Source organism: Patella vulgata, chromosome 4 (genome assembly GCF_932274485.2).
Source record: "Patella vulgata chromosome 4, xgPatVulg1.2, whole genome shotgun sequence".
In the NCBI taxonomy this organism is placed as follows: Eukaryota; Metazoa; Mollusca; class Gastropoda; family Patellidae; genus Patella; species Patella vulgata.
The window spans coordinates 58,203,729-58,220,822 of NC_065882.2; the positions used below are offsets into that span (position 1 = coordinate 58,203,729).

A 17,094-nucleotide genomic window follows, 5' to 3' on the forward strand; every position below is an offset into this window, starting at 1 on the left:
GAATTAAACCCAATATCATCCAAAATCTTCGACATTGAAAACACGAATTTTTTTTTTTGCAATTTAAATCAGCATTGGTGTGGTGATCTTACCCTGAAAATATGGGCTTCTGATATCCAATATTTCAGACAAAATAAACATTTCACCATTGGTACACGAATCGTGTACCATAATGCGTTTCAGTGCAATTTGTAACAAGGTGCTCAAAGAATGAGGCTAGACATATTCCACATGTCATATCAAACGGTAATGCCATATTCTTATTTGTAGAGCATGCACAATAAATACTATCGATGTTGACTGGAATAACCAGACGCTAGAAACTGATTTTCGGTTGAGACTTCTGGCGTATATCGCCGAACATAACTGATGACAATTCACAGTAAAATAGAAACGATGAATGTAAAACAGTTTATATAAATTCCTATTATATTATTATATGTGTTGCGACCCATTTAAATTGTGCCAATTTCGAGCTCCAAAATATTACCGATTTAGCTCCTTTAAGTTTGTTCTTCCCAGGATATATCAGCTGTTTGATAATGGTGTTAATCAACAATAATTAATACACCGATATTTTGGTTATATTCATTATACGTGTTGGGCAGTTTGACTATATTGTTTATTCTGCATTGATTTTTAAGCGTAAATAAAGATCTGCATTTCCCGTACATAATCATAGAGTTATACTGTGTATAACTCTATGGAAGTATATTATTATAACTCCTGTTCATATTGAAGCATACAGATATTCACAAGTATTATTTATACGGTTTATTTCACAGGCACTTTTCATTATCTTGACCACAGTACATATCTAAAATATATAATAAAAAATTGTAATCCCATAAAGTGCCTGAGGGTAAATGAGAAGGGTATTCCCCACCTCTCTATACATGTAATTCATTATATTAATAATAATATCTCCCCATGATTCTCATGTTTATGCAATAAATTATGTATTTAATTTAATAAATCCCTCAATACTGTATCTCCGCGGATCACGGATTATTTATTACGTTTATAGATTATTCAGCTATAATATCGATATTTTACGCTTTATCATTTTTGAGACGCACCATTAATTTTCGTTAATACACTCCATCAACGAGAAAATGATTCACAAAAAGAGCGCGTAGGTAGTATAATTTTGAATTACTCTCTCTGTATATTTATTACCGAATAAAATGTGAAATTGGCAATCAATCCAATAACCTTTCGATGTGTCCATGATCGTAATTTCTAATTTATTTGTCTCTCACATTTAGTTAAACCAATGCTGTTTTTGCTTATAATAGTTTTCATTTACATTACTTATTTAACTATAAAGTCATAAAATGAAACTTTTAATAATTAGCATTTATTTGTCTTTCGAATCTAATTGTAAGCTAATAAACCTAGATACGTGATAAAATTACAGATAGCGGAATATGTCACGTGAACAGAACGTGCCTGTTTGCTAAGCGCTGAGCTAGGATTATGCTTACGCTCATGGCAGCCAATCAGAGCGCTAAGCTAAGCTGGGCGAGCAGTCGGCTAGTCTGCTGATACAGGTCATTGAAACAATAGGAAAATTTACAGTTTTAGTATGACCCAAAGCTTTCTAATTAGGCCATGAATTACGGCTTGAAAATAACGGTAAAGTTCGTTTTAATATCTGAAGACTTTTCGTAAAGGTAAGCATTATTTATTAATAAGCTTCCGATGCTTTTCTGCTCTATTTTTAGACTATTTTAGTAGGTAATTTGCTATGGAGTTCTTAAAGCAGAGTCAGCCGGCTTGCAGTAAACTAATAGCTAACAAGCATATGGACAGCCATGGTAGAAATAAGGTCACACTTATACAGGGCTTTTACATGTATAATGGCAATTTATCACTCTACCAAGCAAATTTTATTTTGACAGTATAACTTCTTTGGGGTAAAACTATCGCCCATGCATACACAATCTAATACAATTTGTAAAGGTTTAAGGTTAATTCTCTCAAAAGTGAACGTTGATTTACTTTTAAGTAGTTGAAAAATATATATTATTAGGCCACTGTGTATATTATTTATTTAGTATTAGTAAATTTTAATGCTTATATATACGATTTGAAAATAAAGTTAAAGAGACAATGTACAGAATAAAATATATTTTAAGATTTTGACATGAGCAGGTTTATTTTCATGGGGGTATATAAGTGATTGTGGTGGTGGCTTGGATGAGAATATTTTGAAAATAAAATAAAGTAGCAAACTATTGGAAACATTTGTTGTCTGCGTTATCACCTGAGGCTGAAACGGACGTAAAACCTCAAGGAAGAAGAAATGAAATGGGGTTTAATGTCCTACTGTTCTGCTCCTATGAAGACGGGCATACGCCATACAGTGTGCTATGAAGGAAATTTTGTCCGGGCAGCGGCACTATCGCCTACTCTCATATCGAATTCCAACTGCCAAGGGATCTTTTACGTGCATTCCAATGTATACACGGGACCTTGGTTTTTCATCTCATCCGAAGGACTAGACAGCTGTCCTTGTCCAAGGAAGAAGAAGTTCAAGGGGAAGTTTCAATAGTCCTTGTAGTATAAATGTTTATTTTTTTTATTAACAACTTTAGGACTAATTGGTGTTGGTTATTCTAATCTTTACATACATGTCATAGAAACTGTCTGTCTAAGAGTGCAATACCGGTGTATTTTCAAATAAAATATTAAATTCTTACATCACACACTGTAAAGTTGGGAGTTGCAATTTGGTGTTATTAGTGAGTGAGCTAAACGCTGGCTTGCTAACTAGTGGTGCAGGACAGAGGGCCTGACAGTGTTTAGTCATTCGGATTGGACAAAAAACTGATATCACGTGTACAGATTGGCGTGCAAATAAATACCTGCAGGTAGTTTGGCTACAGGTAGTGTCGATGCCTGGCAAAATCTCATAGCACAATGTATTGCGTATGCCCAACTTCATTAACCCAGTCGGTGCAGAAAAGTATGCGAAACCCTATTCCATTCATTTTGTCCAACTCCCTAAACATGTCACATAACAAAAATCATGCAGATGTCCATGCTTTTTAAAGTCTAATGAACTATTTATTTCTTGTAGGCCTACTATATTCACAAATGAAAAATAAAAATACTTTGTTTTAAATTTTTTAAAAAACATTCTTTGATGTGGATCTCCTTCATTTTAAAGCGAGAATTTCATATTTTCTAAGAAAGTCGAAACATAATTATGTCTATGTCTTTTGCTCAATAGGTTATCAACTCACTATTATACATCATAGGTGTCATTCTCACACTTAAAACTCATTTACACAGGAAATAACAACACAATTACCTCCCTTGTTTTCCTATTGAAAACAATGGTCAGCCATTTCCTCAACGTTGGAATTTGAAGTTGAAAATGATATTTTTGCCAATTTCTCAGCTGGCAATAGTGAATTATAGGATTAATATGATTATTCTTTAACAAGGTAGGACTGTTTATGGATACCATCTATTTTAAGGCTTTATGTTAATAAATTTTAAAAATATAACTTAAAAATTTGAAATTTCCGCTTTAACTTTTATTTTCTTTATTTAGGGATTAAGTTTGTATATATTCAACAATATGGCCGTCAAAGCTGAACCAATGGAATATGAAACAGAAATGGATGACACTTTTAGAAATCAAGGTTACAGTCGTGGTTCAGTACCAAAGTCAATTGATCTCACAGATGATCAAAAGGTCATGCTGATACCCTCTTCTGATGAACCCTATATTACAGGAATATTCCACAGATCCTCAGAGCAAATATCTAATCGCCAGAATTTTAATATGCTTCCATCCGACATAACAGCTATGCAACAGGAACATAATTTTTTTGGAGGCGCAATCCGATCCATGAAATCTAGTCCTAAACAAGAATTAATTGATGAGGAATACCCTACTTACACCATTGCTCGCAGTGAAATCGAACTCAATTCTAGATCACTTCCCAAAAAGTATAAATGTAAATTCTGCGTTTATAAGACCAGTTATAAATCTGATTTGAATAGACACCTACGTCGTCATGCAAAGAAAGATAATGTGTATAATTGTGACGTGTGCGGCCTGCCGTTTCGTAGTATTAGCAAAGTCTATAGTCACAGACAGCAGGTTCACATGTTAACTGATGATGATGAGTTAAATTTGTGTTGTTCGTTATGTTCTTATCGCTGTGCGGAAAAAGATATTGAGCTCTTCCAGTTACATGTTCATCAGCATATTGAAGATAATACGTGCAATGTCTGCAATAAATCCTTTAACAGTCCCCAAGCTGTTGATAAACATAAAAAGATTTTCCACCAAGTGCCAAGTGAAGTTGTTTTTCCTCCACAAGCCCAAAGATCTTCCACATATTTCCCTGATGTTTCTCATGAATCCTCTTCAACGGAAATCCAAACCAAAGAACCAGAACTTGAACTTTTGCGACAAGATGATTCCTCTGGAGCCAGCAGTCGTAATATCTCAAACAGGTCCACACCATTGCCTGTTGGGGAAACCAGTATCACATCAAGGGGGAATAACTCCAAATTGGCAACTCCAGCTGAAATCTGTCGTGAAAGCAGCAGATCAGAACATAACAAAAGGAAAGATATTGATGTGAATAAAACAAAGGCAACCAAGGAAGGTAATGATTTATCAGACAAATCAGCTCAACAGTCAAAGAACCTGGCTGATGTCAAAAGTCCACAAAGACTAACTACTAACATACCAGAGCTTGTAGAGAGATCTGAGACTTTACCCAATAATGGCCAAACTGTCCCATTACGCATGACTAATTCAGGCTTTCTAGAAAAGAAATTTACTTGTGACAAATGTAATCAAGTATTTGATGTTATGCGAGATCTGTTTGTTCATATGTCTGTCTGTTTACAAGAGGAGTTGAATACTAAGACGGCATTCTACAATTGTCCAATATGTAATTTCTCCACCGAGGTCTTAGAAAGTTTCTCAAATCATATGGTCAAACATACCATTGATAAATTTAGCTGCGACATTTGTAATAAACCCTTTTCTCAGTTTCGAAATGTTTTGAGTCACAAGCGAAAAATTCACAGAATTGATCTACGGACAAGACGCTCTCCAACAAAATTGAAAGCTTTTGGATTCAACAACAAGTTTCTTCGAGGGTCAAATGATACAAAGTTAGGATTTCCGAACTCCAACTGTTCCCCGTATTCCAAAGAAACTATGGGACAAATTAAAAAACTTGCGGAAAAAGAATTAAGGGAGGCAGACACTGCTGAAACTAATGATATGGTTATGGCTGTGGCAGATCCTAAAACCCAAGGAAAATTTAATATTGCGAACTCAAATATATCAGAAAAATCTCCACCTTCTGGGCGTTACACTCGTTTAGTTTCCGATTTTGATGATTTCATGGTGAAACCATTTGCATGCTCTTTGTGTTTTTTTCGGACTGGAGATGTAAATGAATTAATATTGCATGTTAAAAATCATGTATCTGGATCCTATGGAGGTGCGATTCCAGACATTGTTAGATTTAATTTCACTCCTGTCCTTGATTCCAATTCACATCTGGAACATAATGAAACAATTTACAATTTGAATATTAGCTCGAAAATATCCCCAACCAGTCAGAATTTTGTTGTCATTAACAACGAAAATGACGTCATGGAAACAGCAAGTGTGATTGCAGGGAAGACAGAAAATCAGGTGAAACAGATCAAGAGACTGGATAATCTATTGAAGAATTCTCGGAAGAATAAAATGTTTATTAGTCGTGCTTCCAACCGTAATAGCGTGGAAAAGAAATCTATGTCATGTGATATTTGTAATAAAGAATTCAGCATGAGACTTCTAGCCAAACGTCACATGGAAAAAATACACAATATTAAGAAATTTCTGTAAGTCTTTACTTGTAACATTAATATTGGTTCCATTGATTTTTAAACAATAACGGAAAAATTTATTCCTTTATTTTATATAAGCAAAATTGCGATGGCAACCTTTGGCTTTAAACATATATTCCCTCTACAATGGATATCTAAAATATACATAACCATCAATTATAAAATACACTCAAATTACTGGTGGGTAATTATATTTATTGCCATCTTATCAATTATTATTTTTAAGTTGCCAAAGTATAGTACAATGTACATGTACTTGATGGAACCTACATGTATCTTCATGGAAATGTGTCCAAATCATAATTTTTTTATATATATTTTGGATGAGCAATAATGATATTGGTAGGGTACACATGTATCATATCTTTGAATTTGCCTACTTTCCCTTTCCATTTGTTTTAGAAGTTATTTATATTATATAGTCTTATTTAAAATGTATATGAATTTATTAGTTTACACACCACATTGGTTGCTTAAATATTTATGTGTTAAGAAGTACAATATTATATTTTTACTTTTGATTCTTGTGGTACCTGTAGGTTTTAGTATTTGAAGATAAATTGTTGAGTTAAAAGGATACAACCTCTTTGATTTAAATATTTGATGTGTTAATTTGCTTTGTGAAGTGGATATATGTCTACATCTAAAATTTGAGGTCCACAGATAGAGCCAATGTTAAATTGTATTAAATAGTAGACAATTTAAGCCAAAAATGAAATTCTAATTATATGGAGATTGTCACGTCATTAATTGAATTTAGGTATCAAATCAACTCTGTTTAATATTTCATTGTACCCAATGTCAAAGACATTATATTTATATCTATATTACATGTATATGTATCTAATTTGACGTCTTGATGAGTCATTTAGCGCCATAGGAACCCTTTGCAGACTACCATATTGTGAAAGTTTGATGTCTCGTTTGAATATCAGTCCAAAAATGCTTCAATTGCATTCAGTATTTATAAATTTATGTTGAATTGAGATTTCAACGATCTATACTGCTCACTATGTAACAAGCCATGCACTATGTTTTTTTTTGTTCATTTACATTAGGCCAAAAATTACCAACGGTTACCACACCCACCCTATTTTCTTTTTCTTTAGCCCAATTCACGGTTCTAAACTCTTTTGTCTCATTTTTGAGGTCATACAAATTGGCCTTGGCAAGGTTTTCTGCAGACACCGACATTCCGAATCTGCATTACTTTACAAAATCTTACTCGGTAATTAAGCTAGAACTGCTAGGAAATAAATGATTAACACTTTACAGTATTTAAAATGAAATCACAATGGCTATAGACTGCAAGCATTAATGTACCAGGGTAGTTTATTAAAAGTATAATTTATTAGTTAACTTAGTTCTATCCAATCTGAACCTCAAAAACACGAAAAGAAAAAAGATTTTTTTGTGGCAAAGTTAGTAACCATATAAACAGGTATTTTTTTTTTTATTATGCCTACTCATGCGGCTGGTTTTTGATTTTGTTTTCTTAATTACATGTTAAATAATCTATCTGAGTACATATTAGCGGGGATTAAGTGGTGAGAAATTTGATATTGTAGCAAATATGCAAATGACGCATCAAGCCTTTAATAGTTTTTCTTAAAACTTTAATCCCCAGAATACATCAAGAAAACCGTAAAATAGGAATTATGTTTACACTACAATGCACTTTTATTTGTTTTGGTTCGATTTTGTACTAATAAGCGCCCCATTTTTGGAATATTTTTTATTCAAACGGGAGGTTATTACGTAGATTATAGTACAAATGTACCTGCTACATGTATGTGATTTTTTTTTTATTGTTTGAATTTTCTCTACTTGTACAAGATAATTGCAGTATACTGACCTATGAAAAGGTGCACCGGTACAATAAATTGTTTTTTCAGGGTGTGTTAAGTTAAATCAATTGAAGAATGAATTTATATATCTTTAATTTTAATCAGAATGTTAGTGCAGTGTTGCTCTATTAATATATACATGTACAAGTAGCAAATAGAAAAATTGTCTTTAAAAATTGTATATTCTACCCAAGCACTTGCCCTAGTAAACAAATAGATAAAAAATTTGCATTTATTCAAAGTAAGAAATTTAAAAGCATTACTAAAATCACTTAGATCTAGTTTTTGAGATAGTCAGTGAAATATGAATGTTTTATCTACATGTATCATTGAATCAGAGTGACAAGTTAGTGATGGAGTTTTAAGAATGTAGTCATCAAGTTTTTATATTTACATTTACAGATCTAGTCTTTTATTTATAATCAAACTAGTCCATTATTATTGTATAATCAGTTATATTATTGAATTTAATATTATTATATTGCTGCTAATAAAATTGTATATATTGAAAATAGAAAGTTGTCTTGCTTATGAATGTTTAGACTTGTCATGGTGTCAGTGGGGACTAAAATGAAATGGAGTTTAATGTCCTACTGTTCTGCTTCTGACTGGGCTAATGAAGACGGGCATACGCCATGAGGGAAATTTTGCCCGGAAAGCGGCATTACAGCTTACTCTTTATCAGTGGGGACTGATAATTCTTAAGTCTTCAATGATTTATATAAATATACATTCGTTGTTTGGTAAAGAAGAGAGAATCTTTGTCTTAAGGTCATCATAAATTAACATCTAACTTATAGGAACATGTATTTCCATATAATTGTGTCCGAGAACCAATTACTAAATGCTGTCCAAACAATGTATTAAACTTAATCTTTTGTTTACATTACTTTAATTGTAGCCTGCTAACAATTTAAAATGCCGAGTTGTTATTTCAGCAACTACTTTAAATTAATTTTAATGTTGGCCATGGCACTCATAGTCTTTTCCCGCATGCTGGATATAGGTCTATGGATATAGCTAGATGCCATTGGTTGATAATTTTTCCATCCACTTAAAAGTGTTATTGGTAGTCAGTGCCAGTACTGTTCAATAGATATGTTCAAATGAATTTTAACTATAACTAGAAGTTGTAATATGATTTGGATGTCCTAAATGAATTGTTAATCATCCCCCCTCCCCATTAATTATCAAAATTTGAATTCCCTGTAGTGATCTGAGCAAAATGATCGGACTGACCATTCCACTTTGACTTTGGTGTTGCTTACACTACACTTTGCTGAGCAACAAGCTAGTCAATCTATAGCAGAATTTAAAAAGTCATGTATTATTTTATTAATTTGAATAAAAATACAAAAGAAATAATATAGTCAAATTAACTCTGGGTGGACATGCCAAATCAGAGACCCAGGATACAAAGAGTCATCTAATTCTAATTATTTTCGATTGTTTTTATTATACCACATGTACACAAGTAAACAATAACATAATATATAAATAATATAACAATATTTTATAATTATCACAATTATTAATTTTTATATCAATGATAAACTAACCATTCGGTTCTTGATTGTTTTCTCTGGTAGGCCTAGTACTGTAATATATCATCAAGGGATAGATAACTCTTGATAATAGCCACATCAGTTAACAAAATTATGAGAATGCTCATATAAGAGCAAAGGCCATTTCTAAGAGATAAATATATAAGCTGTGCACTAAGTGCGACAATTCAATACAAATGTTAAAGCTATATATTGAAGTCTTTTAAAACAATATCTCAAGTTAATACAATTATATGTACTATCACAAAATACAAAATGTGCCATGAATATTTATTTTTTGTATAATAAATTATCTTGACTATTGTTGCTGACATAAATTTTTACAAAAAGCGATTGCCATTTACAGGTCAGGATAAGGCTATTATATCTTGTAAATAACTTCCTGAATCACCTTTCAACATCTGATTAATCATATCTTTAAACCCTAGATCAACAGCTAATTTATACTGTGTTTTAATATCTTTACAACATGATAACAGTTTCTTAATATTTAAAATAATCTGGTCATTGGTTGATTTGGTAGTTGTATTATTACTACTGGTTATACTGTTAGACTGTTGATACCTAAAACAAGATACAACCATTAAAAACTAATGTAATACAAGATAAGATCAAATTAAAAAAATATTCTGGCTCTCGATAATCTTGCATCACTTAAAAAGGGCCGCATGACCTGTTTTTATTTAAAAAAGACAGGAAGTAACTCTATTAAAAATTTTGAATGATTCATGGAATGTGGCGTAATCTCATTTATCAAGTATGCAACACTGATAAATGTTACTGACAATCACAAATGATACTGGATAATCATATATTTCTATTAACAACATGAGAAAAATGTAGTGCCTTGAAAAATGATGTTTATAAGAAGTTATTTAACCCAGTAGTGATAATTTTACAAAATAAAAACACAAAAATATACCAGCGGCTGCCAGGCAGGATACGCCCACATTTGCAAGAGATGGATAGAGAACAAGCTAAAAACGCGATTTTTCGTACAATCAAGGGCCATAATTCAGGAAGTTACGATCTGATATGCGCAAATATCAAAAGGAACCAAGATCTTCGGGTTATAAATATGTATTTCAAGTTTCATCAAAATCAGATAAAAATTGTGGCCTCTAAAGGTTCCACAACCTTGATATGCCATATCAACGTGATTTTTCGTACAATCAGAGGTCATAATCCAAGAAGTTATGGTCTGATATATGCCAATATCGAAAGGAACCGAGATCGTTGGGAGATAGACATATATTTTAAGTTTCGTCAAAATCGAATAAAAATTGTGACGTGTAGAGTGTCCACAAACAAATTATGGATGGACGGACAGGGGCAATGACAATATATGTCCTGCATCAGATTTTTGGTTAGGAATTTCTTTTGTATGGCCTAATTGTTGCTAGCTTAAAACAATAACCTGTTTTTTGGAAAGGAGATTCAATAACAATTCTGGAAAATTAAAATTCTCGACTGTTGAATTTGAGGTTAGCCATCACACTGATGTTAGTTTCTATTAAGTAGCTTCAGCTAGAAGTGGTGACATATATCATACCTGAGACATGGTATGCTTACTAGTTCACATATCACAGGTTGTAAATTTGTATGATACACAAGAAATTATCTGAGCCAATGCTAGATATGGGTTACCTCCCTTTATAGAAATATATAAAGATTACGAAGGACTCGGACTGATGCATCTATACAAGTGTGAGTTTGATACAAGGGTTGTATGTGACAAAGAGTAGGGTCATCCAGGGAGGTAGAACAATACCCCTAAAGTTATTCGCCTGTCTCAACTGTGTCGTTTTTTCTCCAAAGAGTACTAACCTTTCTATAGCATCTTGAATTAATGCTGGTTTTAATTGAACATGTGACTTTAGATCTTGTAGGTAACGGAAATCTCCATTAATAATGACATTATTATAAATAGCTGCTGACCAATCACATCGCTTAGCATATGCTTCACTCACTATTAAGGTCTGAAGAAGAACAAAATATATATATCCATGATGCTTGGACTTTTAAAGATGAAATAATGATCAATTAAAATGTAGAGTGAAGATTTGTTTAAAGATGCTTATTATCTTTTATTCAATATTTGAATTCTTGTTAGTTCACACAATACAAACCAGAAACTACAGCTCATGGGTGAAAACTTAATTAACTGATGAAACAATTCAGATATATGAAATATAACAAACTAACTGCAAGGTTTCTTTTTTCTTCTTCAATTGTACAACCAATCAGATTATCTCACATCCCAAGTTGGTGTAGCAGTGTTAATGATATTTCAACCATTAGAGATCAATTTTGAAAGTTAACCTCTATACACCCTAAGTTATAATGAACTGTTTTGAAAATTGGAAATCATCCAATGCATAGGTATATATGTTTGGTTTACTTACATCTAGAAATTTTGGATGATGTTCCATGAGTTCTGTGAGTTGATCAGTAGATAAGTTTACAACTGTGATACCCGCTGGTAAAAGTTGTATCTGTAACGCCACTAATCGAGCCTGTCTGATACACTGGTGAGCATGACGAACACAGTTCTCCTGTAATACGTGTATAATAAACAATAACCCACTACTTCATAATTTGACAACATATATTTCTCAATATATCTAAAGGACATTGTTCTAGACCCATTTTCCATGTACACATTTTCTCAGACGGAATAATCAGTCTAATGCAATTGTAATGGGAAGTTGTAGCCGGCGAAAAAGCGTGTATGGAAAACCGACAACATATACTTCTCAATATATCTAAAGGACATTGTTCTAGGCCCGTTTTCCATGTACACGTTTTCACCGGCGGAATAGTCAGTCTAATGCAATTGTAATTGAAAGTTTCCATGTAACCGGTGGAAAAGCATGTATGGAAAACCAACCTTATAATAAAGTTCGAGATTTTTAAAACTTGAACACCCTGTAAAATATTTGAGACCATTAACTAGATAATAGCCTCTGTAAACTATGTGTGGCTTTATATATCTTATAAGATTTATTGATTTTAAAAATTATTTTTCTTGGAGGTTTACATATATTTTCAATGTATTTAGGATCTCAATTGTAGTGGAAATACATCTTTAAATTTTTAATAAAATTTATATTTAGAACATAAATAATGAACTTACTTTGACATATCGCTCTGCTGCATCAGCAAAATACTGAGCACTTTCTCTCAATGCATCTTGGGTCTCTTTATTGTTTTCTGAAATAAACCAAAAAACACTTTAAAAACATTTCTTCCACTGATACCATTTGTATTTGTGAAATCTAATTCATTAATGACTGTTTTTGCTATAGTCAACCAAAGGTATGAACTTACCAAGTGGCTTTTGTTGTAAAGATTTTAAACAACGTTTTCCTCTCTCTTCTAACATGTTGGCTATTTCTCGATACATCATAAAATTTAACGCTACCATAGTGTATGAATCATTATCTGCTGGATGAAATCTAGTCAAATAATCCAGGATGGCAATTTTCAACTTATCTTCCTAAATAATAAAAAAAAGAAATCATCCAAAATAAAAACAATGTGAAACAATAATTTACAACAAAAAAGTATGGTTGATCACTCACTGGTATCAGAATAATTCATCATAATTTATATTTTGAAATCAATAAAAGAATGTGTTACCTTTTCTATTCCTTTCCTCAGTAACATTTCAAACTGATAATGTAGTTTTAAAGCATCGAATATATAAGTCATCTCACTAAATCTTCCCACACCAGTCAATAATCTAATCTATAAATATACACATCAAACATACTTCATAATTATTTACAACACAAATCTAGTACAGTACATATACTATATAAAAAATCCACATAACCTCAAGACTGTGACAAAATTTTCATAAAGATATTCTGAATATGGTTCCTGAGATATGATCCAAACTATGGGAACATTTATTAACATGAAAACCCACAAAATATTCGTATGAGAATTGTATATTAATTGTTTAAAAAAATATATTTTACCATTAAAGGAAATTCTTCAGCTTTACTAAGATTATCTGTCATGATTCTAGCAGCTCTTAAAACATGTGATATACCTTCCATATTACACGCTATCGTATGACATTCATGGGCTAATACTAATAACTCTGTATGTAATGTTAATGCTGAAATATACACAAAATTATATTCAAAATTCAAGGACTAGGTGCATAGACATCCTAATGAAGGTGGTATTTTAATAGTAAAAATTATTCACGATGCCAGATCAAGCGAATATATATATATAGAGTAATACTGCTAAAAACATTTCTTTTTTCAATTCAATAAACTATAAAATAAACTATTTTTGCACCACAAATATAATAAAACTAGGACAAGTTTGATACTAGAGATATTAGGGATGTGTATAAAGTGAGTTATATGTCTACGAAAATGTTAATTCAGTTTACATTGATCTTTGAGTGTGAATGAAGGCCATTAATGCAGTGTATGTCTAAGGAAATGTTAATTCAGTTTACATTGATCTTTGAGTGTGAATGAAGGCCATTAATGCAATAAATTTACAGAGACACATACATTTTTTACATCATGTGAAACCTCTTTCAGTTTTCTACAAAATAAACATAACGCATAATGTTCGTGATATAATAACTTAGCAGTTACGCACCCTTAAAATACATAAAAAGAAGCTTCAGTAATTTGACGTCATTTGCAATGTTTGTGTGTGGTATCTAAGACATTTAAGTACATGTATAGTAATGTGTTCTTACTTGAATGAGTTATCTCCCCTGTATCGGTATTAACGGTCTGTAATAATCTATCACCAAGTATACTAGGATTTTGACATAGTTTTATATATTGTTCTGCACCACCAGAGTTTAATATCATTGTTCTATCACTGGTTAGAGTATCATTTGTTAAATCACTATCTTCATCACAGCTTAACGTCTGTAGAATTGAGTCAGCTAAAAATCCTGCTACCTACAATACATCATATAATTACAACAAATCTACCCAAAATGTCCCATATTCCACTGGAATTGGAAAGGACGAAAGAAGAAAAAGATTTGAAGGATTTATAGAACGTGATAACCTGATGAGGTGTATAATTATATGGAATACAATTTAATTAAGAAGATTATTTCTGGCAAGGTTTCGATGAGGGTTCTCTTGTCTTTATCAAGCAAAGAATGACAACTATCATAGTACAGTGAAGATATATATATAATATGGAATAATGAAAATATTAATATACAACCAGAGGTAATCCTCAAAACTTCGCCAGAAATAGACTTTTAAGTAACTTGTATTCCATATAGTTGTGTCATGTGTTATTCTCATTCAGCTACTAAGTGCCGCTAAAACAGAACAGGATAATTTTACTTTGTGGTCAGTCTTGTCTTCTAATCACATTCATGCGACATTTAATATATTTTTTGTGAACGTGATGCATTGTTTACACCAAACATTCAAAAAAATTTCTTACAATAATTACCTCAGTATCAGTCAGTGAACTTGTAGCTAAGAAATCTTTAGCTAAAATAAACCGTGCAGCAAAATCTGTATTTAATAGATCACGCAGGATATCAAATTCATTACTAGTCACCACATCTTTATATGACATCTCTAAAATCTGAAAAACACAGTGGATATATTTCACTATGCTTAAATAAGAAATGTTAAATTTGTATCCAATTCATTGTTTTATGAAATCTAATATAGTTTATATCACAATGAGTTCGAAAGATCACAATTTTTTTCATCTTTAAAATTTTGAATACTGATGGAACAAAGCAAATACTTCAGTTATATGCAGTAACAAAAATGTATATCTAAACTGATAATATTTTGAAAATAATTTTGAAATTATTCACTAAAGTGGACATTGTATTTTCACTAAAATTTCCATTTGTGAGCGCCAATATTATGCAAAATCAGTTCTTTATTTCAAAGGTAAAGAAATATCTTACACATGCTACTTTAAAGGCAGTTATAATTCTTAAACAACATTGTTGTCCTTTAACACAGTATCCTTGTAACCTCTCCATAGTTTCAATCACTTTCTCTTTCTCTATTGGTAGATTGTTCCACATTGATGTGGCACCAGATAAACTCATAGCTACAATAAACAATATAACACAGAATTCATTGTCTGTCATACCATCTTGGTTGAAAGCAGTATAAAACGCTAATATTTTGTTAATCAATTTGTGGTAATCATAAATATCACTTGGAATAAGAAAGATATACTACATAACAAATTATCAAGAAATATTCGTATTTTAGAGCCTTTTTAACATGCATTATGTGCCTATTGCAGGTCTTTCTTTGGGCCTTAAATGCTAAATAAATTATTAATTAGATATTTATTAATATGACAAGACCATAATCAACTCTCAATGCCATCGGATGGCCCCAATTTTAAGTAGATTAGAACAGTTCGGCCATTTGATGGAGAAGCGAGTCTAAGACTCGAATGATCGGTACGGTGGTTAAGGTCGATGTATACATCTTGTCAAAACTACAACCATTGATAACTTCGCTGAAATTTTCAATATATTCATTTTACATTATCTATTTTTGAAATATAGCGAGAAGGCCAGCTCTTTATCTAAATCTTACACAATGCCCCTTTAATATTAGAGGGAATGGAAGCTTATTGACCCTATTTCCTGATCAGTTTGTTTCCAATGAAATGTCGCTTGACATAAGTTAAGATATTAAACAGTTGTAAATATAAGGGAAACATGGGCTATATGCATTTATTGGTCACAGTTTTATTTATAGACTATTACATAGTCTAGTAATCATGTATATTTATGTAATCAGATAGGGATACAAGCTTTATGGTTATTTGAATATTATATACATCAGTAACATCACAATCCCGCATGTATCTTTTAATCTCATTTTCCCTAAACAATCAGCTTGCGTCTCTGGTTCTTGGCTGATCTCGCCTGTCCAACCTCGTGGGTTTTCTCCGGGTTCTCCAGTTTCCTCCCACTGCTAAATACCCCTACCCGCATGCGAATTATTGAAATAAAATGAACTATGTGTTAGTCCTGAAATGACCTAGTTTGTGTTGAGTGGATGTGGATTGGTTTTGATACTAAGCTTGTACCAGAACCACGTTGGATTTCGGCTGGTCCTCCTGGGTATTCCCACTGCAAAAACACCCTTACATACAAGTGAATTATTGGAATAAAACTGTACCATATGTCAGTCCAGAAACGATTGAGTGGATGATAAACCCCATTTCTCTCTCTCTCTCTCTCTCTCTCTCTCTCTCTCTCCCTGGATCCTAGATTGATACATCTGCTATTAATTTATACAGTACAGCTCCTTGAGAATTTAGCTTTGCCAAAATTTATTTTGGAGCTGATAAAAAATTTAATGTGACTTCTATAAGTTTTAAACTTACAACTAACAGATGTGGACATTAACACTGATACACTTTTACGGGGTTTAAACTGTGTCAATAATTTCTTTAACACTGGATCAATTTGGTCTACTTCTATAGATCCTATGCTTAATCTGATACAGGTCTGGAAATAAAAGATTAAAAACTGAATAACTCTTCATCTCAATTTCCTTTGAATATACTTACTATAAAAACATATGTACTTCTCAAGAATGGTGTTTACATTTGGCCATATAAAAGAAACATTTTGGCTCTCAGATAATCCTGCATTACTTAAAAAGTGCTGCATGTTTCATAAAAGATAAAAACAGTCTATTTAATTACCACACATAAACTTTTACCCTGGTTGCAGGAAGTAACTCAATAAAATATTTGAATGAATCCAAACATGTGCAGTGGGTTCATTTATCAAGTAT

General features: G+C 32.1%; 2 protein-coding genes across 2 annotated transcripts in view; one reads left to right on the plus strand and one right to left on the minus strand.

The window, feature by feature from the left end:
• Positions 1 to 1,445: 1,445 nt before the first annotated feature.
• Positions 1,446 to 8,196, plus strand: LOC126817806 (zinc finger protein ZFAT). Its single transcript, XM_050544959.2, has 2 exons — positions 1,446 to 1,676; positions 3,566 to 8,196. Exon 2 carries the CDS (start codon positions 3,593 to 3,595, stop codon positions 5,876 to 5,878), a length of 2,286 nt encoding a protein of 761 aa, XP_050400916.1. The 5' UTR covers positions 1,446 to 1,676; positions 3,566 to 3,592; the 3' UTR covers positions 5,879 to 8,196.
• An 842-nt stretch (positions 8,197 to 9,038) lies between these two features.
• The window catches only part of LOC126817801 (spatacsin), a 42,761-nt gene continuing 34,705 nt past the window's right edge, over positions 9,039 to 17,094 (minus strand). Inside the window, exons 32-42 of the mRNA XM_050544950.1 lie at positions 16,679 to 16,802; positions 15,228 to 15,376; positions 14,753 to 14,890; positions 14,028 to 14,238; positions 13,279 to 13,421; positions 12,935 to 13,042; positions 12,623 to 12,791; positions 12,429 to 12,505; positions 11,698 to 11,847; positions 11,120 to 11,271; positions 9,039 to 9,856 (exon numbers count right to left, since the gene is read on the minus strand). Coding sequence (XP_050400907.1) covers positions 9,640 to 9,856; positions 11,120 to 11,271; positions 11,698 to 11,847; positions 12,429 to 12,505; positions 12,623 to 12,791; positions 12,935 to 13,042; positions 13,279 to 13,421; positions 14,028 to 14,238; positions 14,753 to 14,890; positions 15,228 to 15,376; positions 16,679 to 16,802 — 1,638 coding nt within the window. The 3' untranslated portion in view covers positions 9,039 to 9,639. The remainder of the gene's footprint in view (positions 9,857 to 11,119; positions 11,272 to 11,697; positions 11,848 to 12,428; positions 12,506 to 12,622; positions 12,792 to 12,934; positions 13,043 to 13,278; positions 13,422 to 14,027; positions 14,239 to 14,752; positions 14,891 to 15,227; positions 15,377 to 16,678; positions 16,803 to 17,094) is intronic.